The 26,004-nt window shown below is 49.3% G+C and overlaps 1 protein-coding gene across 5 annotated transcripts in view; it reads right to left on the bottom strand.

Annotated features, from left to right (window-relative positions):
- Positions 1–234: 234 nt before the first annotated feature.
- The window catches only part of PTPRE (protein tyrosine phosphatase receptor type E), a 169,409-nt gene continuing 143,639 nt past the window's right edge, over positions 235–26,004 (bottom strand). For all 5 annotated transcript variants that reach the window (XM_049854853.1, XM_049854852.1, XM_049854854.1 and 2 more), the window contains 11 exons: positions 23,370–23,489; positions 21,925–22,085; positions 18,779–18,914; positions 17,907–18,056; positions 17,451–17,544; positions 15,888–15,964; positions 14,281–14,415; positions 11,048–11,173; positions 9,718–9,884; positions 7,388–7,523; positions 235–3,353 (listed from right to left, as the gene is read on the bottom strand). In XM_049854853.1, the coding sequence (XP_049710810.1) occupies positions 3,279–3,353; positions 7,388–7,523; positions 9,718–9,884; positions 11,048–11,173; positions 14,281–14,415; positions 15,888–15,964; positions 17,451–17,544; positions 17,907–18,056; positions 18,779–18,914; positions 21,925–22,085; positions 23,370–23,489 (1,377 nt within the window). In that variant the 3' untranslated portion in view covers positions 235–3,278. The remainder of the gene's footprint in view (positions 3,354–7,387; positions 7,524–9,717; positions 9,885–11,047; positions 11,174–14,280; positions 14,416–15,887; positions 15,965–17,450; positions 17,545–17,906; positions 18,057–18,778; positions 18,915–21,924; positions 22,086–23,369; positions 23,490–26,004) is intronic.

Raw genomic sequence — 26,004 nt, 5'->3', positions numbered from 1 at the left:
GATATTAATGAACCTTGGTGTACAGGTTTCCGTTTGAGTCCCTGCTTTCAATTCTTTTGGGCCTACATCTAAACATGGAATTGCTGGGTCATGTGGTAATTTTGAGCAACATTTTAAGAATCCTAAAATAAATTACCTATATAAATCAGTTGACACCCCCTAGCGAATGTCTTGTCTAAAAGGGCTTACGGCACAAAAATGAAATGAAGAGATTTGAATAAAGAGGCACAGGCGGAAAGTCAAAGTAGAGATTTATCCTTGCATCAGAATGTTTTAGATCTTGCAATTTGCATCTACAAAGAATGTAGCAACATTTACCGGCATTATAATCAGAGCAAGGTCAAATTATAAATGTAATAACAGAAAATATGATAGCAGAAACTGTAATACATATATATATTATAAAGATTGCACATAAATTAAACACATCTTAGTTAAACAACAACAAAAAGTATCAGTAATCATACATTAAAAAAAATAATAACATGGACATGTCTCCAAATGCTGAAACGCAGGTGTCAGGCTCATTTTAAAAAGTTTTAAAAACACATAAAAATACCTCTTCAGACGTGGGTGTGCATTCGCCTCTGCCGAGCACATGGAAACAAACAGTAGAGAGGTCACATGGTGACCGGTAAGCAGATGGATCGGAACGGCTGTCTTCCAATCGCTATTTGGCATTTTAATGCATGCAACATAGAAAAACTTGAGCGTTTTGGTGTGTACAACGGGCTTTCTTTAACCGAAGGGCGGCGGGGGGGGGGGGACTGGTAAACTTCCTGTGCTGCACCGAGAAGAAGCTGAGCCCTCGGGTCATGCACCTGCTCTTTGAAGTGGGGCAGCCTCCACAGAGGCTTCTTGTTCATTGCCGTCCAGTCGATTCCAACTCATGGCCACCCCACGTGTGCAGAATAGAACCGCTCCATAGGGTTTTCAAGGCTGTTACCTTGAAAGCAGATCTCCAGGCCTTACTTCTGAGGTGCCCCTGGGTGGGTTCAAACTGCCATCCTTTCAGTTAGTAGGCCAACGTTTAACTGTTTGCACCACCCAGAGACTCCGCTGACAGAGGCTGCAATACCGGGCCCCTGCAAGGGCAGATGTTGCCTCCAACCAGGGAGGAAGTTCTACATCTATGGGGCCATGGCTCCCGCTTTAGGAGGGGGCAGAACCGAGTGCCAGGACCCCAGCAGCAGGCACCTGGGGACGACCACAGGGCAGGGAATACACACCTGGAGACACCTTCCTGAGCACACTCCTGAGAAGGTTTGCCTTAAAGGGACTTCTTGATACAAGAGATGCAAGTTAGTCCATCAAAGGACCTAAACGGTTCTGGGTAAGGGCTCGTAAATGTGGGCCAAAACCTATGCCCCTTGGATTTGACTTTGAACTCGCAAATGAACGGCTAGTGTCAAGTCACCTCCATCAGAACAAGCCAGCTCTGGTTTTCCGCCTAATGTGCTGAATGAAAGCTTGTTTCCCTTCTTCCCCTTGAGTCAAAGAAAGACTTCCGGGTTTGGGATTTTAACAGTGAAAGCAAATGGCACCCACTGCTGCGTCTCTCAGAGTGCCCTCCATTTTCCCTTCCATCGGAATCCATACTCAGAGTTCAGGGGTGGGGGCTGACAGCAGGCAGCCCAGGGGTATAGCCGGTGGTGATGGTGGTGTCACTGGGTGTGCTTGGCTGGGTGCCTCCTCTTACCCGTGGGTGGGGTTTGGCAGGAGCGTGGACAAGCTTGCTCCCTGTGATACTGTTAGTAAGATAACCACCTACCCTGGGGTGCACCTACACACACTAGGAATGAAAAGAGGTTGAACAGTGCAATAGGAGGGCGTACCCCGTCATCAGTGGGTATGTCAAGTAAGGCCTTTCTATCGCTCTTGAAAAGCAAAAATGTACCAAAAAATTGCACATGGTAAATGCTCTTAGTAAGTTAGACCAATGTCTTCTACTTTTTTTTTTTTTGTATTGTGCTTATCTGCTAGGTACCTAATGGTCATAGAAAGATAATTGTTATCACATTACACAATTCGACACTCATTTTCCCCTCTTTTTGCCCTGTAAGCCAATCCTGTCTGGCAGTGGGTTCCATCCTATCCAGTGTCAATGGTCTCAGTAGTATTTCCATCCAAAAATAAGTTATCTTTTAGGTTAAGGATTTCTCTCTCTCCTCTCTTTTTTTCTTTTATTAAATATCACAGGGCGGGACTTTAAAAACCTATATAAATCTAAATAGATTTTAAGATTTTTTTCCGCCTTACAAACAATCTTAGTTTTCTACAAGAGATTTTTTTAAATACCAAAATGTTTCTCAGAAACTTTACAGTGTAATTGGTTGCGGTCACACAATTATTTTCTTCCTGAACGTGTGCTCCTTGCTTCTTCATGTGAAACGCAGGGCTTTGTTCAAATGTTGGGGGCGGGGGCGGTTTTGGCTGAGCCTCTGGGCACAGCTCAGGACCACACAGGCGGCTTCGGCAGAACAGCGAGGCAGGGAGGTGCAGTGGGTTTGATTCTCAGAGGCTTACCTGAGTCCACAGACAGAGGGCTGGACAGAAAGTGTGCTGGGGAGGGAACAAGGAGGGCAGCTTTGCTGTCCCCAAGGCCATGGGCAAAGTGGACCACCCAGCATTTAGGTATCATCTCATCTAGCTAAGACTGTACAGACATGGTCTTGAAGAAGTGCTTTTTAAGTATTTCTGTACAGTCACACACTACGCTAATGCCTTTCAGACCTGCACGTCCTCTTTGACCTTTAAAATGTAAAAACCCCAGCAGCTGAAAGTGGCGACTTTAGAAACTTCCCTATTTACGTTGGATCTTCACAAACAGGGAACAGAAAATGCTGCTGCTCAGGGTCGTAAAATCAGCGCTAGGACATTGAATCTTCAGCTGATTTCTGAGTCCTCGACTGTTTTCTCAGTGGTGCACTTCGTGTGCAGAACCTTGGATAAAGACACTTAGCAGATTAAGATCACCAACATTTCCAAGTGCCAAACTTGTGAAATCAAATGATATGAATCTAACGGAAAGTGGGAATATTTACTGATATTAGCAGAGAAAAAATATTTATGGGATATTATTTGACCTAAATATGTGATTCCAATTTTTAAAAAAGGGTATTTACGATTTAATGGTTCCAGAGCTAATGGTCTGTAAAGCATAACAAAATATGTACAAAGGAATTAGGAAGAATATTAATGTCAACTGTGAAATAAATTAACGTGATCTTTACAAATATACTGACCATTAAATTAAAAAATATTTTAAGGCAGAATCTTCATTTGAAATTAGCATAATCAGAAAATATATCAATAAAATCTTGTACCACTTTGTAGCAGAATTCATACTGTTCCTGAAAAAGAAAAAAAGAAAACATTAAAATGACATTAAAAAAAATCTTTGATTAACTTACTCAGGAAAAACATGAACAAATCACATAAAAAGTCTAATTATTAAAATACTGTATGCCCTTATGCACATTAGCGTCATCTGTTATCAGGCACACGAGGACGTCCAAATAAAGCTGTCTTCCTACCCAGAAACTGTCAGTATTTAGCTTCAACTTAGCGCATTTTACAGCCCAAATCCAAAAAACCCGTTGCCATCGAGTCCATTCTGACTTATAGCAACCTTATAAGACAGAGTAGAGCTGCCCCATAGAGTTTCCAAGGAGCGGCTGGTGGATTCAAACTGCCGACCTTTTGGTTAGCAGCAAGCTCTTGACCGCTGCGCCACAGCTTTGTACAACGTCTTTAGCATTCATATTTAAACTGGAAAACAACTAGTTCTGAACTGGAAAAAAAAAGATCAGAGTACTAGCTTTGTCAGATAAATTTCATAATGTAACAAAAAATTATAAAAGTAAAATGAAAATCTAGATTATTTTTAAGTCTAAACTTATTCTACAAATGGAATATTATATCAATTTTACTAGGATTCAAAAGAATAGTGCCTTACATTTTACGAGCCGTTACTTTATTAAAACATCTTCACGTGTTATTAACTGTGGTCCTTCCACCCACCCTGTGAGGAAAGTAGGACTAGAGGGTGGGTTAGTGGGTTAATGAGAATCAGGCGGGCGGTGCCTAAGGGTCCCTCAGCGACAGGCCCTCGACAGAAGAAGTTAAAGAGATGGAGAAAGTGAGACCTGCCAAACCTTTCTTGGAGAACCTACTGTGATTACTGGAAAACCAAAAGAAAAAAACAAAAACCCACTGCCACTGAGTTGATTCCAACTGATAGCAACCCCATGGGGTGTCCGAGGCTGTGAATCTCTATGGAAGCTGACTGCCATATCTTTCTCCCTCGGAGCCACTGGTGGTTTCAAACCGCCGACCTTTCAGTTCGCAGTCAATCACTTTAACCACTGAGCCACCAGGGCTCCAAAACCATGTGGGTATAAAGTCGGTGGGCAGGGGAGCAACTCCAAAGGTCTGAGTTACAGCAGAAGGCAGCTAGCCTGCCTGTCAGGTAAAACGGTGACGTTAGTTGCAGACTCTGGTAACCGGCCCAGCGGGACACATGACGTGGGCCCCCAGGCCAGGCTGGGGAAGCAGAAGCCCCTGCACCCTCCCCTCTGCTTTGGCAGCACATCCGGTTCAGCCTCTTCTCTAAGTACATGTTGAACAAACGTTAAAGGTGTTTGGGCTGAAAGATGCCAAATATTATCCGCCCGGCTCTTCCACGAGTCTCAGTCTGACCAAGTTGGGATGGAGCCTGGTGGTGATGGCAGCGCTATTTGGTGTTTTAATGCATGCGACACAAAAAAACTTGAAAGTTCTGATATGTACAATCAGTGGTGTCAATAGGGTTGGTGTCACCTAGTGTGGTGACTCATGATGTCACTCCCCCCATGGACTGTCTCCTGTTCCAGACCATACAAAATCCTTAGTAATGTTTATTATCGATTTTAATCATAGAATAATATGTGATAAATACAGTTGTAAGTTGCTTATATGTAATCTTTCTCAGATTATATGAATACTAGCAACAAAATTGTTTTGTAAAATCCTTCTACATTGAATTACAATGCAATATTATTAGTAACTAAGCACAAGCCTTTTTTGATTTCTCTCCTTTTCCTTCAGTTACTAGTTTATTGATATAGGTTCACAAATACAAATTACCACAATACTGTAGCTAAAACATCTGAAAATTTGACAAAATTGGCGACTATAGAAACGCCAGCAGCAATGAAAACAACAGTGCTTACTTGTAGCACGTGCAGACGAAACCACATGGTTTGAAGTGTCATTGTAATTGGGTAATAATGACAGCTGTGGCTAGGTCGCATTAGAAGGTCCAGAAAGTAAATTAGCACAGAGTTTTAGCCTTGTAGATGTATTGATACATTTAAGCTGGGGTTGCAAGTGTTGGTGAAGAATATTGAATATACCATGGACTGTCGAAAGAACAAACAAATCTGTCTTGGAAGAGGTACAGCCAGAATGCTCCTTAGAAGCAAGGATGATGAGACTTTGTCTCCCATACTTAGGACGTGTTCTCAGGAGGGACCAGTCCCTGGAGAAGAACACTGTGCTTGGTGAAGTGGGGGGGGGGGTCATCGAAAAAGAGGAAGACCCTCAATGAGATGGATTGAATCAGTGGCTGCAACAATGGGCTCAAGCATAGCAACAACGGCGAGGATGGCACAGGATTGTTCTGTTGTACATACACACACACACACACACACACACACACACACACCCAGTGCTGTTGAGTCGATTCCGACTCATAGTGACCCTATAGGCCCGAGTAGAACTGCCCCATAGAGTTTCCTAGGAGCGCCTGGCAGACTTGAACTGCTGATCCTCTGTTGTACACATGGTCCTTATACGTCAGAACTGACTCAACGGCACCTAACAACAACGAGCTGGGCATATGAGAAATGTTTTTGTTGTTATAACTAACTACAGGGATATTTTTATGAAAAATGATAAATTTCTGCTGAAGCACTGCTCAAAAACTTTATAGACAGTCATTTTGGTGTCACCCCTCTGACAGTGTTGCCAGGTGCAGTCCACACCCCCTGCACTCACCTAGTGACCCCACTGTGTACAATGGGCTTTCTTTGACTGAAGTGGAAAGCCTCCTGAATTTCCTGGGCTGCACAGAGAAGAAGCTGAGCCCCAGGTTACGCACCTGCTCTGTGAACTGGGACAGCCTCGGCTTGTTGTTGATAGTGGCTGTCGAGTTGATTCTGACTTACGACGACCCATGTGTTGCAGAGTAGAACTGCTCCATGGTATTTTCAAGGCTGTGACTGTTCAGAAGAAGGTCACCAGGCTTTACTTTTGAGGCACCTCTGGGTTGGTTCAAACTGCCAACCCTTCAGTTCGTGGTCCCACGCTCAACCACTTGTGCCACCCAGGGAAAGATAAGGCACATTGGAAACTTTGGTTCTGAGATCACGTGGGAAGCTTTTGGGAGAACCAAAAGCAGACTTTAGGGGTTCTCATTTCCAGCCATGAGGTCACCATGAGTCAAAGTCGACTCGATGGCAACTGTCTTTTTTTTTTGGTAGTTAAAGGGGCAGCCTGGACGACTGGATGTGAACCCTCTCCTGTGAGCGTGTGCAGCCAGGGCCGGAAATCCCACTCGGCAGAGTAGGCTTCCCAGCTCCTGCGAGGCAAGCCTGCCCTCAGTTCAGGGGGTTCTCTGGCTGTCATGCTGAGATGGGAGGGGGTCAAAGGGCTCTCTCCCACCTTTCTGTGCAGTGTTACACGGAGGACGAAGCAGGTAAGGAGGACATGTCCTACAATAGGAAGCTTTGGGGACCGTGAAAGTGCACTGGCTGGTTTAGAAGAAGCCATTACCAAGTTTGGTGACGAGGTTCCTCTAAAAACCAGAAAAGGAGGTGTGTTTCCAGCACACAATGAAAGACTGTATAGGGCAATGATGCGCTATGTGGGTCTTTAAGCCCCTGGAGCGTATCCTGAGATTGAGACCAGCCAAGGAATATGGTCCAAACAGTTCAAAAAGTGTCACAGAGAACGTGACAAGTACTAGGATTTTAAGTCCTATGCTGCTTTGGCACATTGTGACACTAAGCTTGTTAACGCACACTGGGATGTGGTAGGATGATAGTTCACTTTGACTCAGAAGTTGCTATCAGCTGTGCCTTCATCTCAGGGTCTCCGTAACCAAAAGGCAGATATAAGCCCTCTCTCCTTGCTCCTGCCTCGAGAACAGACCTGAACCTGAGACCCACGGGAGGAAGGGGGTCTGTAAAGCTTTCGTGGCCAAAGTTCCCATTAGCTCTCCTCCTTGGGGTCTTAACCTCCGCCCTCCACACATACTTGAGTTCCTTTAATGAAACACACATCAAATACAACATAAAATAATTCTCTGCTCTTCTGGAAACATTCTCATCGTTCGATTTCTTACCAGGGTTTGCACCATATGTGGCCTCTGAAGTCGTAAACTCTTCACAGCTTGAAACACATCTAAGAGTCCCTCGGCTTTTACTCGTTCCAGAATGTTGCTGAGTGCGATGAATGTGCCTGTTCGCCCAGCTCCAGCACTGTGGGGAAAAAGTGCTTCATGCAGACAACCCAACTCAAAGATGGCTGTGAGGAGCAACCAGCCCACCCTCTTGCGCTGATATGGAAACAATGGTCACCAAAAACTGATGGGATCTTCGTGGTCATTTATGTGTAGCTTGACCTCTGAACAAAATTAAGCAAACATAAAATTCCTAAACCACTAACAATTAACAGTAAACACACACAAACACAAAAACCAAGCCCATTGCTGTCAAGTCAATTCTGACTCATAGCAACCCTACAGGACAGAGGAGAACTGCCCCATAGGGTTTCCAAGGAGCAGCTGGTGGATTCAAACTGCCGACCTTTTGGTTAGAAGCAGAGGTCTTAACCACTGGGCCACCAGGGCTCCAAAGTAACAACAGTAGATGGATATTTCATGAATAGGATCAGGACTAGCTGTGAGTGTTTAAGCTGCTGTGTGGTCATGTCCCCCGTTTGTCCGTGGTTCTCAGAGTGGGGTCCCTGGATCAATAGCATTGGTATCACCTAGGAACCTGTTGGAAACACAAGCCCGGCCAGTACAGGTCTTGTGGTTGTTGTGTGCTGTCAAGTGGACTCTGGCTCATAGTGATCCCGTGTGACAGAGTAGAACTCCCCATAGGGTTTCCTAGTTTGTAATCTTTACAGAAGCAGATCCTGAGGTCTTTCTACTGCAGAGCCTCTGGGTGGGTTTGAACCGCTAACCCTTCGGTTAGCAGCCGAGCACTTAACCACTGCATCGCCAAGGCTCCTTGGTCCAGGTCTTGGGAGGGGTAATGCTAGCACCAGCTTGCCTTGCTGTGTTAGGGACTTCCAGCTTAAATGGGTGGTGCTGAAAGGCAGGATTTAGGGGATGTTAAGGCAGAGGGTGCACTGCCAGGAATTCTGGGACAAAAGTTGCTTCCCACCCTCAACTGAGTCGGTTTCATTTCAGATGATCGTTTTCCTGATAAACTGCATAAGTCCCACAAAATCAGAGCCCAGACCCTCCTGGGGAGCCCCAGTGAGTGGGCCAGGAGCAGAGCAGGGGTTGGCTGGCCTCCCGCAGGCGCCCTCTGGGTCCAAGGCCGCCCTGCACCCTGCTTGGCCTCTGGCCTTAAGGCTCTGGACCTGCTGAGCTGAGCTGCCCGGTGTTGCCTCTGACAGGTGGGACGCTCTGGGGACTGGGTGCAGGTCATGTCCACCCTTGCATCTCCAGCAGCCTGTGCATGCTAAGCCTTGGGTGGAGTTTGTGGAAGTAGAACAAGAAAGAACTTATTTAGAGCTTATTCTAAAAGAGGTCAGAAGGGCACCTAGCAGGGAGTGACGACCGGTGCATGAGCGCCACCTGCTGGCTAGGCCGGGAGTGCACCTGGTGGGTCCCAAACCCCTCAAGCCCGGCTCTGCTGGCCACACAGGTACGGTGAGCGTGGGCGGGGGCAAATGACCTTCACAGAAAATCTTAAGAGCAAATTTGCACCACTCAAGAATAAAAACAGCAGTTGGAACCCTTATCCAGTGCTGGTGGGAATGCAAAATGGTACGCTGTTGTGGGAAACTATGGTAGTTCCTCAAAAAGCTGAAATTAGAACTACCATAAAGCCAAAAAACCCAAACCTGTTGCCATACAGTTGATTCTGACTCATAGCGACCCTATACCATATGACCCGGCAGTTCCAGTCCTAGATATATACCCAAAAGACTTGAAAGCAGACACTCAAAAAGAGACCTGTACACCAATGTCTACAGCAGCACTATTCACGATAGCTGAAAAGTGGAAACAACCTAAATGCCCACCAACAGCTGAATGGATAAACGAAATGTGGCATACATACAATGGAATTCCACTCAGCCAGCAGGAGAAATGAAGTCTTGATACATGCTACAGTATGCCTGGAGCTTGAAGATCTCATGCTGAGTGAAATAAGCCAGTCACAAAAGGATAAATATTGTATGCCCTCACTTATATAAAAAGATGAGAAAAGAAAAAAAAAAACAAAAAAAACACTAAAGCTCCTGCCTGTGGCCGCAGTTCAGTTGGGGATGAAGGCCATTTCGGCCCCACACAGAGGGACCCCTGCCGGGGTGGGGGGAGATACGCTTGAGGGGTCTCACCTGTGGGGGGGGCTGGGATTGAGGCCTCACCTGCAGTGCAGGGTGATGGGGACAGGACCTCACCTGCAGTGCACGGTGATGGGGGCAGGGCCTCACCTGCAGTGCACAGTGATGGGGTGGTTGCCTGTCTGCTGCTGCTGCTTCTGCACGGCGGCGATGAGGTCGATCATGCCCTTGCCCTCCGCAGGGATCCCCACCTCGGGCCAGCCATGGAAGTGGAACTGGCGCACCAGGCGGCTCTGCTCCTCCTGCCGGGCCAGTGGCTGCAGGTGGACATGTGTGTCAGCACTGTGCCGCCTGGGCCAGCCCAGCCCACTGCCCTCCTGGACTCAGGCTGTAAGCCACCCTCCCCTCCCGCAAGGCCCAAGGCTGGCTTCAGCTGCGCTCACCCTGCACTCCCAGTTTGCTGGCCTCCTCCTGAGTGGAGACCAGGACAGCAGAGTCCCTGCCTGACCGTCTATGGGGTGGGGGAGACCAGGACAGCAGAGGCCCTGCCTGACCGTCTATGGGGTGGGGGGGACCACAACAGCAGAGGCCCTGCCTGACCGTCTATGGGGTGGGGGGGACCAGGACAGCAGAGGCCCTGCCTGACTGTCTATGGGGGAGGGGGACCCGGACAGCAGAGGCCCTGCCTGACCACCTATGGGGGAGGGCCAGGACAGCAGAGGCCCTGGCTGACCATCTATGGGGGGGTGGGGACCAGGACAGCAGAGGCCCTGCCTGTCCAGCTACAGAGTCTGGCAGTGTTGCCTGAGAGAAGGGGCAGTAGCTTGTCCTTGGGGAGCCAGGCCCTCCATTACCGTCAGAGGGTTGGGGTGAGTGGTCATTGAGCCAGCAGCACTGGACGGCTCTGCTACTGGTGTGAGGAGAAAGATCTGGGCACTGGGCTCTGCTGACTGACCTTCTAGAGGTCATCTTTCTCAGTGTTTACCTGGAGAGTTTCTATTCCTCACCAGGCAGCTGCTCCCCAAGCCAGCAGTGCCAGCACTGTGATCCTGGCCATGCTCAGGACCAGAGGGGAAGGTGGACGTCGGGGCTCTGAGACGGCCACCTGGAGGGGGCCTGGCAGAGTTCCTGTGCTTCCTTCACCCTTGTATCCCCCATTCCTGGCTGACTGCATTTCTTGCAGTGGGTACTGGGGGCAGGGAAGCCCACTGGGGGGCCCCTCTGAGGGGCCCTTCTGCCCCACCACCCCAGCAAGGACCAGGTTACTATGGGGGTCCTGCCAGTACTTTACGGGGATCTGCCACTTGGCAACGTGGCTTCCTACTGAACACACTGACCAACAGTGATGAAGTGGGACCCAGGGAAGGGAGGAAGGGGCACAGCAGGTGGGGGGCCACATTTGGTACAAGGCCCAGCAGAACCCTGTGACAACTGCGGCTGGCCCCATCTGCAAGAGTACAAAGAGCCCAGGCAAGACTACCTGGCTGAAGGTGACCAGGAAGTCTCGCACGCTGATGGCATCAGACAGGGCGTCGCTCTTTATCTCGATGCTTATTTCACCATGAGTAACCGATCCCTCTGCTGGCCAGTACTGGTAGCATTTTTCCTTGGGGGCAAAATTACAATTTTAAGTCTGGTGGTAAAATAATGTGTGGCTAGCTACTGTGACTCTATGATGCAAACTGCTCTCAAATCATTTAAAGTATTTCATCTGACCGAGAAAACAACACCTGGGTGCAAATATGAAGGACTGTTCAGGCCCATTGACCAAGGGGACAGAATCAAGAGTCTAGAAATTGACATGCATGTGTACACGGAACTTTGATACGTGCAGAGTTTCATGTCAGAAAAGAGAGACTATTCAATACATGGAGCTGGAAAAACTGGTTTTCTCTACGGGAAAATGAGACTGAACCTGTAACTCATAGCCTACTTGGGCTGATATGAATGTCCCCAATCCTCCTGGAGGTGGGCTGTGCCCACTGTGCTACCATGAGTAGTAGACTTGCCCCTTAATAAAAATCAGCCCACATGGGTTAAGACTTAAGGTCCAGAGCAAAGCTGTGAGATCCTTAGCAGAAGGATTTCGCCTTGGCGTATGGAAGAACATACTAAACAAGACACAAGGAAAGCTGACTACAACACAAAAGATGGAAACATTATGTGAAAATTAACTTCTTTTCATCAAAAGGTGTCACTAAAAGAGTGAAAAGACGGACCATAAACTGGGACGAGATGTCTGCAATATATTGAATTGACAAAGGGTTAGTACCAAGAATATGTAAAACAAACAAAAAAAACCCATTGCTGTCAAGTCCATTCTGACTTATGGTGACCCTATAGGACAGAGTAGAACTTTTTTTTTTTTTTTTTTAATAGGACAGAGTACAACTGCCCCACCGGGTTTCCAAGGAGCAGCTGGTGGATTCGAACTGCCGACCTTTTGGTTAGCAGCCAAGCTCTTAACCACTGCACCACCAGAGCTTCAGAATATGTAAAGAACACCTATAAATCGAGAGTAAAAAGGCAAAAAAATGAACATAAAAAATAAAAATGGTTAAAAGGCAGGAATATGGGTTTTTCACAAGAGGAAGCATGTCCTCCATAAACAGAAGGTTGATGTTTAACCTCGTGGGAATCAGAGACATGTAGGGGAAAGCCACCAAGAGATGCCACCCCCACCTGTTCCATCGGCAAAAATTAGGAAGCCTGACAACACCAAGTGTGTAGCTGAACGGTATCCCTTACACATTGTTGGTGGCAGTGTGAATTACTACAGCCACATGGGAAAGCAATTAGGTATTATCCTGCATATTCAACTTCGACATTCCCTCCGGGCAGCCTTCTGTCTTTTGGGGACATGCTAGTTTTTGTGCAGCAGGAGGCATGTACAAGAATGTACAGGCATCAGTGTGCATAAAACAACAAAATGGCAACAACCCAAAAGCCCACAACAAGAGAAGAGGAAAATGAACGGACTACAGTTTGTTCAGTGGAATACTATGCAGTGATAACGATGAATGAACCCCAGCTCTAGGTATCGCCCTAGGAAAATCTCAGGAGCATAATTCTGAGTGGGAAAAGCAAGCCCCATAAGACTACATACTGTAAAGATACCCTTTACGTAACATTCAAAAAAAAGCAAAACTAAAGAATATTTTCTTTAGGCACACATACACACACACACACATCATATATATGAGATAAAAAGATAAGAAAAAAGGCAGAGGACATATCCTTCAGGATGGCTATAATAAAAAAGACAGATAAAAAGGAGTGTTGGTGAAGAGTGGAGAAACCGGAGCCCTCACACACTGCTGATGGGAACGTAAAATGGGAAACATTTTAGCAGTTCCTCAAAACGTTAAACATGGGATTACCATATGAAGCAGCATTTCCACTCCCAGGTATAGACCCATGAGAAATGAAAACACACAAAACCTTGTACCTGAATATTCATAGCAGCATTGCCCCTAACAGCTATAAAGTGGAAACATCTCAAATGTCCATCCGCTGAGGAGTGAGTAAACGAAACGTGGTCTAGCCACACAATGGAGTCTGACTGGGCAATAAAAAGGAATAAGCCCTGATACATGCTACAACGTGGATGAACCTTGAAAATACTATGCTCAGTGGAAGAAGCCAGACAAAAAGGACCATCTGCCGCATGGTTCCATTGATAGGAAGTGTCCAGGACAGGCGATTTCACGGAGACAGGTACTAGGCTACCGGTTGCTTAGGGCTGGGGGTGGGGGCGTGGAGGTGGGGGGTGACCGCTAATGAGATTTCTTTTGCGGTGATGAAAATATTCTGACATTTGATAGTGTTGATGGTTGTGCAACTCTGTGAACCTACTAGAAACCATGGGATTGTATACTAAAAGGGCGAATTGTACCATATGTGAATGACTGCTCAATAAAGTTGTGTTTTTGTTTTCTTAAAGCAAAGAAACTAAAATAAATCTAGCATGGTGGTTGCATCTTGGCAGAACCTAGACAGACAGATGTACATGATTGGAAAAGTTTGGTTTTTTGTTGGGTGGTAGATTCATGGCTATTTATGACGTTATTAAATAAATAAAATAAGGAAGCCATGGGTGGGTCACTGGGGAGAGGGAGCCATTTAACCTACTCAGTTCACCCAGGGCAATGCTAACTGAGTGCACGAATCAATGCCTATGACTTTATGTGAAAAATATCTTTTTCTTCAACAGGCTTCAATCTTGGCAAACACAAAACAGCAGAATTTCAAGAAACAAACCAAGCACGTTGCCATTGATTCCAACTCATAGTGACCCTATAGGTCAGAGTAGAACTGCCCCATAGGGTGTCCAAGGCTGGAATCTTTACGGAAACAGACTGCCACATTTTCCTTCCTCAGAGTGGCTGGTGGGTTTCAACCGCTGAACTTTCAGTTAGCAGCCGAGTGCTTAATTGCTGTGCCACCAGAGCAAGGTAGGTGAGACAAAATGTAAATTAAGCACAAAAGCCAGTGGGTATTTAGGGTCAACAACAACAATAGCAACATAAAAAGGGTAAGGGGAAGCTTTTCTCATCCCCAGCCTCTCTCCCTCCTGAGGAGCCTCCCTCCAAGAATCTGAGGCACACATACACATACACGTTTCCAGGACTGACAACAGGTGAGGCTTTTTTTTCCCTAACAGCCCTGTTTAAGACAGCTCCCCCTGGGGGCTGGGCTGGGCAGTGCCCCGACCTGCTCGCGCTCCTGGATCTCAGTCAGCATCACAATCGTGTGGCACTTCCACTCCCAGACCATCCTCCAGAAGTCCTCCACCGTGTGCGGCAGCGGGCCCTGAGTAGCGATGAAGTAATCCTTCTGTCGGTAGCCCTGCAAATGGGGGAGAGAGGCTCAAGTTCGTTTCTGCTATGGCTGGTTCCACTATGGGACTTGTTTTGTTAAGTGCAACATGGCACAGGGCTGCTGAGGGAGAAGCTTCTCCAGCTTCCACGGCCAAGCCTAGTCCCAGCTGGACACGTGCTGACTTTTGGATGCCCAGGACCTGGCAAGGTCCCCCTTGGATCTCAAGTCTCTAACCTCCACCCCAGCACCAGGGTCACCCATGTCCACACCTGTACCCCAGCACTGGAGTCACCCACATCCACACCTGCACCCCAGCACCAGGGTCATCCACGGCTACACCTGCACCCCAGCACTGAGGTCACTTAAGGTGGGTGCCTGAGCTGCCGGTCACCTGCAGCCACCTAAGAAGAAGCACCTGGTGGCTTTGATTCTGGCTTGTTTTTATCTTATACCTAAATGGGCACTATGGCGTGAGTAGAGCCCTGGGTGTTAGAGGAAGTGGGTTACAAGGACCCACAGGAGCTTTAGCACAGTTTTCTCATCTATGAAACAGAACAACAAATTCTTGTCTGCAAGGCCCCTTCCTGCCTACACAGCTGCTAAACCCACTGGGCAGGGACGGGTTACCCAATAAGGAAGGGTCTCACGGGCTTATTTGTCCTTATTTACTGATCTGTAGTGAACAATTTTACATGGGTTTTACCACATCTTTATGGTAGATGGAAATCCTGGTGGCTTAGTGGTAAAGTGCTACAGCTGCTAACCAAAGGGTCAGCAGCTCGAATCTGCCAGGCGCTCCTTGGAAACTCTATGGGGCAGTTCTGCTCTGTCTATAGGGTAGCTATGAGTCGGAATCGACTCGACGGCACTGGGTTTGGTTTTTTGGTTTCATGGTAGGTTAATTAAGATGGCCCAGGGAAGTTCGTTTTATAGTGAAGCTTTGAAAATTATCCAGTTGCCATTTTTTATTTGTCATGGATTGATGTAATCACTACAGATTAGTAAAGTAAGCAAAATTAAGCCCGTGCGTACCTTGCTTACTGTAATCCTGTGCGTACCAGGCTTACTGGTTAACCCATTCCTGCCACTGGACACGAAGACAGCCAATACCCGCGAGTCCTGAACAGGCTCAGTCTATTGTCTGACTGGGTGGCCGTGGCAGAAATCAACCAAGAGACGGCAAGAAAGCACTGGATGTATAACTTCTGCTTAAACATATATACAAGAAAAATATCTCCTGGTGTCTATTTAGTAACCATCCGTTAAAAGCAGAATGAAAACATAGCAAATTACTTAGCAACGAGTCTATATTCTTCAATTTCCAAAGTACTCTGTTTACTTTTTTTAAGTGAGGAATTCTGCTAATAAAATGGTTTGAATTTCTGGAGGTGTGTCAGTTCTTCCTGATTGTGAAAACGAGCTAACGCCGAGTCTGTGTGATTGTATATGACGGCGGAGCATGCGTCTTCTCACGGCACACGCGGGGCCACTACACTTACATCTATAAAGGATGCGTTGATGTAGTCGGTGTATTCTTGACCCCGTTTCATGGAAAGGATCACGCGATTGAAGTCATCTACAAAAGAATATGTTTGTTTCGTCAGCACAAACACTATCCTGCTTTACACACTTTGACCTGTTGCTACGAGCTTCCAAAATATAAAACCTCTTAATAAAATCACTAAGAACAGGTCAATTCTGAAAGATTACTTTATAGTGTTGGTTAAGGTGGCCCAGGGAAGTTTTGTTTTATGGTGAAGCTTTGAAAATAATCCAGTTGCCGTTTTTACTTTTCCTGAATTGATGTAATACATACCACACTATGAGCATTAAAAATGCTGCATTTAAGGAATAAAAAGAGTGCATGCAGGCAGCCAGCGTCATGAAGCTGCTGTCAGAACGTCGCAGGCCCAAGAATCAAGTATCTGGAGCTCAGGGAGGCTGTGCCCAGCCCCTTGCATTTATGACCACCCTGTGGCATATATTCTGGCTGCTGGGGCTGTGGCCTATTGTTGTTAGCTGTCTTTGAGTTGGCCCTGACTCATGGCGACCCCATGCACAGTGGAACAAAATGCTTCCCAGTCCTGTGCCATCTCCATGATCAGTCGCAGGTCGGACCATTGTGAGCCACAGGATTTTCATTGCCTGATTTTCAGAAATAGATCACCAGGCCTGTCTTCCTAGTCTGTCTTAGTCTGGAAGCTCTGCTGAAACATCTTCAGTATCCTAGCAACATGTGAACCTTCACTGACAGATGGGTGGTGACTGCGCATGAGATGCATGGCTGGGAATTGAACCTGGGTTTCCTGCGTGGAAGGTGAGAATTGTACCACTGGACCACCACCGCCCCCTGCAACCTACCGAAGTGGGCCTGTTTACAGATGTTTGAAGACAGAGTGTGTTTCAGGAAATCTGACTCTATCAAAGAGAGTGTCTAGAATGGACACGTCCTCCTCCCCTCAAGCCAGGTGCCCACCGCACCCCCAACAGTACCTCAGCTCTCTGTGGAGTCTGCTGCTTCCCCGGGTTTCTGGCTTTGTCTTTCTTCCCCACCAGTGAGACCTGGTTCCCCAGCGCGCCCATCGTACCTGCTTCCCGCCCGTCCAGCCTGTCCTTCAGCTGCTCTCACCCAGGTTAGTGTCGTGACTCTGCCCCAGGATATTCCCATTTCCTTGCTCTCCCAAAGGCCATAGGTTCTCCCAGGAGAGCCCAATTGAGTTCACCTCAGGCCCTGACCCAGCTCCTTGCCGGCTAGACCCCATCTGTGTAAAAGATGCTTGCCTGGCAGTCCCAGCCTGGCCACCCCCTCCTGCCCCTAAGCCCTGTCACAGCTGCCCTGACACATGAGGACGGTCTGGTCCCTCATTGCTTCCCAGGTGAGTCTTCTCCTCCCAACACCTTCAAAGTACCTAGGAGCCCCCAGCCCTGGCCCCTGGGCCAATCCCCGGCCCACAGAGGGAGAGGGTCAACAGCTTCTCAAGGACTGAGGCCACCGGGGTCCGCCCTGTGGCAGCCCTGCTGTGGAGGTTAAGATGTGTAGCCTGTCCCCGGGGCTGCCTTACACGGGATGATCTGGATGACCCTGGCTTTCTTCATGTTTGCCGGCAAGTTGCCTGTTCTCATGTTCTCTTTCATGATCCGGACATTTGTCAATTTCTGCAGTTAGAAAAATAACGACAGGTTAAAATTCTGACACCCCTGAGCGAATCACTCCATCATATGCCAGTACTACTTGCAGGCCACCAGTTAATAGGAAATATCTGCTCCCTCGGCAGCCAGGGCCTTGGTCTTGGAAATGCCTGCAAGGCTGGCTCCCTGCATGTGGGTCTGAGCACTGAGGCACTCTGCTTCTTCCTCCCTGGAGTCCCAGGCCAGGCATCTCCCCTGCCTCTTCTGGGTCAAACAAGAAGGGAAGTGGTTGACCGTGGCTTCGTTTGAACAGTCACCTGTTTTCCTTGTTTCCTGTACGACCAAGCCCAGCCACCCACCCTGAGGAAGTGACGCCCGCTGGCACCTACCCGGAACTCCTCCTCTAGCCCTATCTTCTCGAAGTGGCTGGCGGAGCCGTGTAGCGCCTGCAGGTGCTTCTCCAGGGAGGACACGTCGAGCTCGGTGTCGCCGTAGAGGTAGTACTCCAGTAAGGCTTGGTAGATGAACGTGTACTGCATCTGTGGGGGCCCGAGGGAAAACCAGCACTCTCGACTCCATCCGGCAGCCTCGGCCGCTTGGAGCCCAGCCCCAAAGGGGCTGAGGGGAGGAGGTTTAGGGGCACAAGTCAGATCAACGGCCATTTCCAAGGACCATTCTGACCCATGAGTAAAGACGGTAACAACAGCTAGCGTTTACTGAGGGCTTTCTCCTTGCCAGGTACCATCACAACGGTGGTAGTACAATCACCCCCCACTTCATAGGGGGGCATGTGGGCACAGGGGGTGAGGGAATCACCCAAGGTCCCAGGGGAATGAGGAGACCAGCCAGCAGTGGAGCCAGGTGCTCTGACCCAGAAGTGCTCCTGGACAGGTGTTACCTGCCATCAAACACCAGTGCTCACTGTTATGGAGCAGGCTGGGAGCCACAAGGCACTGGTTAGCCTATGGCCCGGGGGTGCAGGGTACTGGGTTAGCCGACAACTGTATGGTGCAGAGCACAGGATTAGCCTACAGCTGGGGGGGGGTGGGTACAGGGCATAGGGTCAGCCCACAGCTGGGGGGGGGGTACAGGGCACTGGGTTAGCCTACAACTGTGGGGTGCAAGGCACCAGGTTAGCACAGGGCTGTGAGGTGAAAGGGACCAGGTTAGCATAGAGCTGTGGGGTGCCAAGGACCTCTGTGCTTGCTTTCTGGAGCTCAAACACAGAGCAGGGGCTGGGCCAAAGGGAACTATTACTCACGTCAGTTTGAACCATCTGAGGGCGCTGATTGCGGATTCTCGACACAAACTCGAAGACGTCAACCTTCTGCTCCGCGTACATCATATCGATCATGGCGTCAATCACGATGAAGGTGCCTGTCCGGCCCACACCCGCGCTGGGGGGGGAAAAGGGAGACACCATATGGTGAATCATTGCCCCCAGGTAAAGGACGGGGCCCTGGAAGATGCCTGCAGACCACGACAGAGGACAGACCGTAAATCGGGAGACTTACACCCCAAAGTTGCTAGATACACTTTTCTTTGATTAATAAATGGGAAGTTTATTATGTGGACACCAGGGGGCGTTGCAGTCCTAGCACCATGATCTCAAATTATCCCACAAAACAAAACAAACCCAACCCGTTGCCACTGAGTTGATTCGGACTCATAGTGACCCTATAGTAACTAGAAGAGGAAGGAGCCCTGGTAGCTCAATGGTTATCTCAAAAACAACTGCTGTAGTAGCCGTGAATGGGCTGAGTCATTTTTTCCTTTCTTACCAGACTCTGTCTTGTTACCACTTGTGAAACTGGAATTTTTTTTTTTTCTCAGCGTCATCCTTGACATGGGTTTTCCAGGTTCTTCAAAACATGGGGTTGCCAGGAGTAGAAATTAACTTGATGACAACGTTTTTTTTCTCTCATAAGCAAGGAGCTTCTGGGCCAGGCCGGCCACCTCTGAGCCCTGGGTGTTCTGAATGGGAGGCAGCAGACCACTTGGCCAGTCTCTGCCCAGGCTCTTCGCTCCCTCTGAGATCCTGATGCCCACCCCTTGGCTGGCTGGTGCCTGCTCGTCCTAGAGGCCTCTGCAAGACAACCTTTCTTTTGGAAGCTGCCCCCCGTTCCTGGACCTGGGTGTCTTTTCCCTCCCAGTACACCCCTTACCGCCCTCCTGGGCAGGCTCCCAGTGCTGCCCTGCTGTGCCGGCCCTGCCTCTGGTCTCCTCTGACACAGAGCAGGCGAGCGAGCTGTTCTTGCTCATGGTCACCTCCCCAGCACCCAGGACAGGGCACACAGATGGCGCTTAGCCAACGTTCATGAACAAATAACCCAAAAGCCCAGGCCCCCATGTGCCGCTGCTATCAGAACTGTGGACAGAGCCCAGTGGTCAGAGTCAGGTGGCCTGAGCTTGGCTATAAGAACTGCAGATAGAGAGCCTGGGGGTCACAGTCGGGTGGGCTGAACTTGGCTTTGAGAACTGCAGACAGAGCTCAGGGGTCACAGTCGGTTGGCTTGAGCTTGGCTATCAGAACTACAGGCAGATCCCAGGGGTCACAGTTGGGTGGCCTGAGCTTGGCTAACAGAACTGCAGACAGAGAGCTCGGGGGTCACAGTCAGGCAGGCTGAGCTTGGTTTCCTCTGTCCAGCTACTGCTGTATTAACTTCATTAAAAACAAAGTGATATTTTTAATGAAAAGGCTCACAACTTAGGAATTAACAGCCCCTTGTTTTTTTTTTTTTTTTTTTTGTCTTGTTACGGGTGGCACAGTGGTTAAGTGTTTGGCTACTAACCAAAAGGTAGGCAGTTTCCACCAGCTGCTCCGTGGAAACCCTATGGGGCAGTTCTACTCTGTCCTATAGGGTCCCTGTCAGTCGGAATCTATTCGATGGCAGTAGGTTTTGCTTTGTTTTGCTTTTGGTCTTGTCGAGCACTTTCCTCTTTGATGGGGACGGGGCTACTGCTCTAAGTTCTTCAGCCAGTCAAGACGAATTCCCCTCACACCTCATGAGGAGAGCAGATAAAACACAATAGGCCCTGGGAGGAGTCTTTACAAAAAACAATGAACAGTAGCCTCCGCATGGACTTCAACTCCTCATGACCCCATGTGTGTCAGAGTAGAACTGTGCTGCTTGTGTTTTCAATGACTGAGTCTTTGAAGTAGACTGCCAGGCCTTTTTTCCGAGGCTCTGCTGGGTGGACTGGAAATTCTCACCTTTCAGTTATTAGGTGAGCATGTTAACCATTTGCCTTCCCTTCCACAGTGTAGAAAACTGAGACCCAAAGATAGTTAACTCATGGCCCCTAGGCTCCTGTGTGGGCAGGACACCGGGGCTCCCCTCGGACTCCCAACCTCACCGTCCCTGCCTCCTCAGCAATGAGAAACACTGCAGGAGCTCTAGGAGGAGCTGGGCTGGGGCGGGAGGCATGGCCGGCACCTTCAGGTTCTGACTGGGTGTCCACCAAGAGGACAGCCGGTTGGCAAAGGGTGCTACTTGTCTTTGTCTCAAAACACAAAATGCATGAGCTGGTCAACCAGCCGGAACTTGGGGCCTTTCCATGTGCACGGTTTCCACAGCAGAAGCATTTGCACACGTGCTTCTGAGGGGAGAGGTCTGTGCTCCGCCTCTGCAGCTTGGGATGCCCCCAGCGGATAAAACACCAACGTGAAGAATAGCCAGTGGATGCAGAGGGGGACAAAGCTAAGTGGGGACATGTTCTGGGAGAAGCGGTCATTTCGGGAGCCTACTTTTTCACAACCTAAGGAAGAACCACTGCAGTGGCCGTGGTAATGTGCTGGCCATGGTAGTGACAGCCGTGGTGGTGGTGGTGGCTGTGGTGATGGTGATGGTGGTGGTGGCCGTGGTAATGGATCTGCTCCTGCCTTGGGCACTATTCAGGGTTTGGGCACGTCTCCCAGCTGCTCAGAGCCTCAGTGGGCTCTCCTATGAAGACTTGGGGCTCCTGTAGAATCTGGTTTCCATCTGTGTCTCCTGGGGGGCAGGGCCTGGGGGTTCTCTGTGGGAGGAGGGGGCCATGTGGACTGGCCGAGCCCCATGCCACCACCAACCTGGGCCTCTCAGCTTTATCTGTTCTCCACATGGAGGTCCCCCTAGACAGCAATGGAGAAAGGGGTTTGCTGACCGTGGAGTGAGCAGAGGCTCAGTCCCCTCCACCTCTGACTTCTGTCACTCTCTGGGGTCCCCAGAACTGCCATTTGGTAAAGGTGCATGTGTGCTCAGATGGGGCGATGCTCTCATGCCCCTGCCTGCTCCTCTCCCCCTAACATGGTCCACGGGTCATATGGGGCAATACTCTCACACCCTTGCCTGCTCCTCTCCCCCGACACGATCCACCAGTCGTTAGCCCTCAGAGGACAGTGGCCCACCCAATGCCCAGCTTGAGTACCTGCAGTGGACAACTATGGGCCCGGCATGCGTGGGGTTGAGCGTCCTCACTTTCTTCAGGAACTTCAGCATTCCGATGGGTGTGAAAGGCACCCCGAAGTCGGGCCAGCTGGTGAAGTGCAGCTGGGAGACCAGCCTCGGGGCTTTGCAGCCATCAGGGAGCTGCGGGGACAGGCACCCATGAATGGATGTCAGTCTCACACACAACCCCCCTCCCCCCCCAGCATCTGCTCTGATGATGCTCAGATGGCTCCCTGTCCCCAAGGCTGGGGCAGCCACGGTGCATGTGGGTTGGGGCGGGGTCCCTGAGACAGGAGAACCTGCTGCAGATGGTGCTATGGCTGCTTGAGGGGGCAGCGGAGCAGGGCCAGGGGGCACCTGTCACAGTCCAGGCCAGGCTGGCCTCGAGTCAGAAGCCACCCCCACAGCTGGTCTGAGGCTCACAGGCCCACTGGTAGGCAGGCTGCCGTGCCCATATGCTTGGGATGGGACCCACTATGCCTGTGGTCCTGCCACTACTGACAGCACCTCCTTTCACTCTCAAATTTGTCTTAATTTTGAAAGAGATGATGTGGTCGGCCTACTCACACCCCAGGCTGCCTCAGAGCTTCTTTCAGCTTTTGCTCCTCAGAGTCTAGGAGTTGGTTCTCTGCTGCCCCAGCCCAGGAACTATGAACGAAGTACTTGGAAGTGCACGTGTGTGTGTGTATGTGTGTGTGTCTGGGAGAGAGGCCATAATAAGAATGATAAAGTTCATCCTTTTCCCCTTATTGCTCTGGCTTCTAGGAACCTCAGAGACATAGTTTATGATTAACTATGCTAATCACTCTATCTTTGATGCCTGATAAAACAACCTTCTGCTTTCCTACAGTTTTTTATAGCTCTTAAATTTTGATTTCATCTGCCTTGTACACAGACATATTTATTCAAGACAGCCTTAAATCCTTTTTGCAGGGAGCTAAATTTTTTTTTTTTAAAGGAAATAAGTATGAAAAATAATGAGGGAGTTGCAGATATAATTTAAAAACTGTGGAAAGACCTGGATTCCTGCCTCACAATTCTAGCATGCTACAGGGAGGGGACCTTCAACTTCCATGCCCCCCAACTGGCTTGGCATCCTCCTGGGGAAGCCCAGAAAGGCCCCTGGGGCCAGGAGCTTCTAGGAGCTTGTATCTTACTCTGCAGACTCATGAACACCTATCTCAGGCCTACCTCTGCTGACTCACATCTACTGCCTACTCACGTCCACCCACCCATCTCTGCTTGGCCACATCCTCCACCCTCCAGCCACAGCACCATCCCCTCCACCCCCGCCACCTCAGCTAGAACCCTGGCAACACTGTGGGTACAAAGCTGTTCGTAGTAGAAAACATACAAGCGCATTAACCATTGACATTGTGAGCAACCACAATGACCTGTCCCAAGTCGGTAATTCCAGATGCTTACGGACTGGATGCAGAACTTCCTGATGGTGTAGTCCACCAGGACCACGCAGTCTTCCACACACACGCGGATGTTTCCGTATGTCCAGCAGCCCTGGTCCGGCCAGTACTGATGGCACTTTTCCTACAGAGGAAAATTTAATAGAAATAACCAGGGCTGCAGGGGCCTCTCCACTACTGCTCCCTACCACACACACAGAGCACTGGTGGGGCAGTGCTTAAGAGCTTGGCTGCTAACCAAAAGGCTGCCAGTCCAAATCCACCAGCTGCTCCTTGGAAACCCCATGTGGAAGTTCTACTCCATCCTATAGGGTCGTCATGACTTGGAATAGACTTGAAGGTAATGGTTTACCATCCACACAGATAAACCCACCAGCCTCACAGATAAACTCCACCATCCTCACAGACAAACCCACCACCCTCACAGGCAAACCCACCATCCTCACAAACTCCACCACCCTCCCAGACAAATTCCACCATCCTCCCAGACAAACTCCACTATCCTCACAGACAGACCCACCATCCTCACAAACCCACCATCCTCACAGACAAACCCACCATCCTCACAGACAAACCTACCATCCTCACAGACAAACCCACCATCCTCACAGACAAACTCCACAATCCTCACAGACAAACCCACCATCCTCACAGACAAACCCACCATCCTCACAGACAAACCCATCATCCTCACAGACAAACTCCACTATCCTCACAGACAAACCCACTATCCTCACAGACAAACCCACCACCCTAACAGACAAACCCACCATCCTCACAGACAAACCCACCATCCTCACAGATAAACCCACCATCCTCACAGACAAACTCCACTATCCTCACAAACTCCACCATCCTCACAGACAAACCCACCATCCTCACAGATAAACCCACCATCCTCACAGACGAACCCACCGTCCTCACAGAGAAACTCACCATCCTCACAGACAAACCTACCATCCTCACAGACAAACCCACCATCCTCACAAACTCCACTATCTTCACAGACAAACCCACCATCCTCACGGACAAACTCCACCATCCTCACAGAAAAACCCACCATCCTCAAGGAAAACTCCGCCATCCTCACGGAAAACTCCGCCATCCTCACGGAAAACTCCGCCATCCTCACAGACAAACCCACCATCCTCACAGGCAAACCCATCATTCTCACAGACAAATCCACCATCCTCACAGACAAACCCACCATCCGCACAAACTCACTGACCTCACAGAGAAGCTCACCATCCTCACAGACAAATCCACTGTCCTCACAGAGAAGCTCACCATCCTCACAGACAAACCCACTGTCCTCACAGAGAAGCTCACCATCCTCACAGACAAACCCACTGTCCTCACAGAGAAGCTCACCATCCTCACAGACAAACCCACTGTCCTTACAGAGAAGCTCACCATCCTCACAGACAAACCTACCATCCTCACAGAAAAACCCACCATCCTCACAAACTCCACCACCCTCCCAGACAAATTCCACCATCCTCACAGAAAAACTCACCATCCTCATGGACAAACTCCACCATCCTCACAGACAAACTCCACCATCCTCACAGACAACCCCACCATCCTCACAGGCAAACTCCACCATCCTTACAGACAAACCCACCATCCTCACAGACAAACCCACTGTCCTCACAGAGAAGCTCACCATCCTCACAGACAAACCCACCATCCTCACAAACTCCGCTATTCTCACAAACTCCACCATATTCACAGACAAACCTACCATCCTCACAGACAAGCCCACCATCTTCACAAACTCCACTATCCTCACAAACCCACCACATACATAGACAACCCCCACTATCTTCATAGACAGACCCTGTCATCCACAGACAAATCCCGCCATCCTCACAGACAAACCCACCACCCAGACAACCCTGCCACTCGCATGGACAAACTCCCACCATCCTCGCAGACAACCCACACAGACAAACCCGTCATCCACAAGGATAAATGCCCACCATCCTCACAGACAAACGGCCTCACTGACACACAATAGGTTTGGGTCAAGCACTTCTCGGAGCTGCGAAAGAGCCCGGCGAGTGTGTGGTTCATCTTATTAATGGGGTAACTGAAGCTACCCCACAGGTTATAGGCAGACCTGAGGCTAGGGCCAGAACCCAGACTTTCTGATTTCCATACCAGTGATCTCTCACTTATTCATTCACTCACTAATTCCACAAATACTTGTTGTGTCTGCCACTTCAGAGCCAGGGAACCCGGACCAAAAGTGCCCCTTGGGCCAGGCTGTATTTACATCACGCTCCCAGGGAGGCCTGCTGCCCAAACATTACCCACCTTTTGTCTGCTTGGTCCTGCTCTGCTCAACAAGGGCAACTGGGATCTGGCTGACGCCACCCTACTCATCAAGTGTAATGAACCCGTAACCACCTCAACGACCCTCGTTTTTCTCTAACGAGGCCCAGGCTGAGCTGGGAGTGTGCAGAGGACAGGCACACTCCATACACAGGCCTACCCTTTACCTTCCCTCCCTCCAAAATACATGCGCCCTGACATATGGGCTTTCATTCCCATGGCAACTCCAGCACCTAACCTGTAATATCTTTTTAACTTTTTTACAGTTGCCTTTGAGTCGACTCCGACTCCTGGCAGTGACC

The sequence above is a fragment of the Elephas maximus genome, chromosome 16 (assembly GCF_024166365.1).
Source record: "Elephas maximus indicus isolate mEleMax1 chromosome 16, mEleMax1 primary haplotype, whole genome shotgun sequence".
Lineage (NCBI taxonomy): Eukaryota > Metazoa > Chordata > Mammalia > Proboscidea > Elephantidae > Elephas > Elephas maximus.
This window is presented reverse-complemented; position numbering and strand designations above follow the sequence as displayed.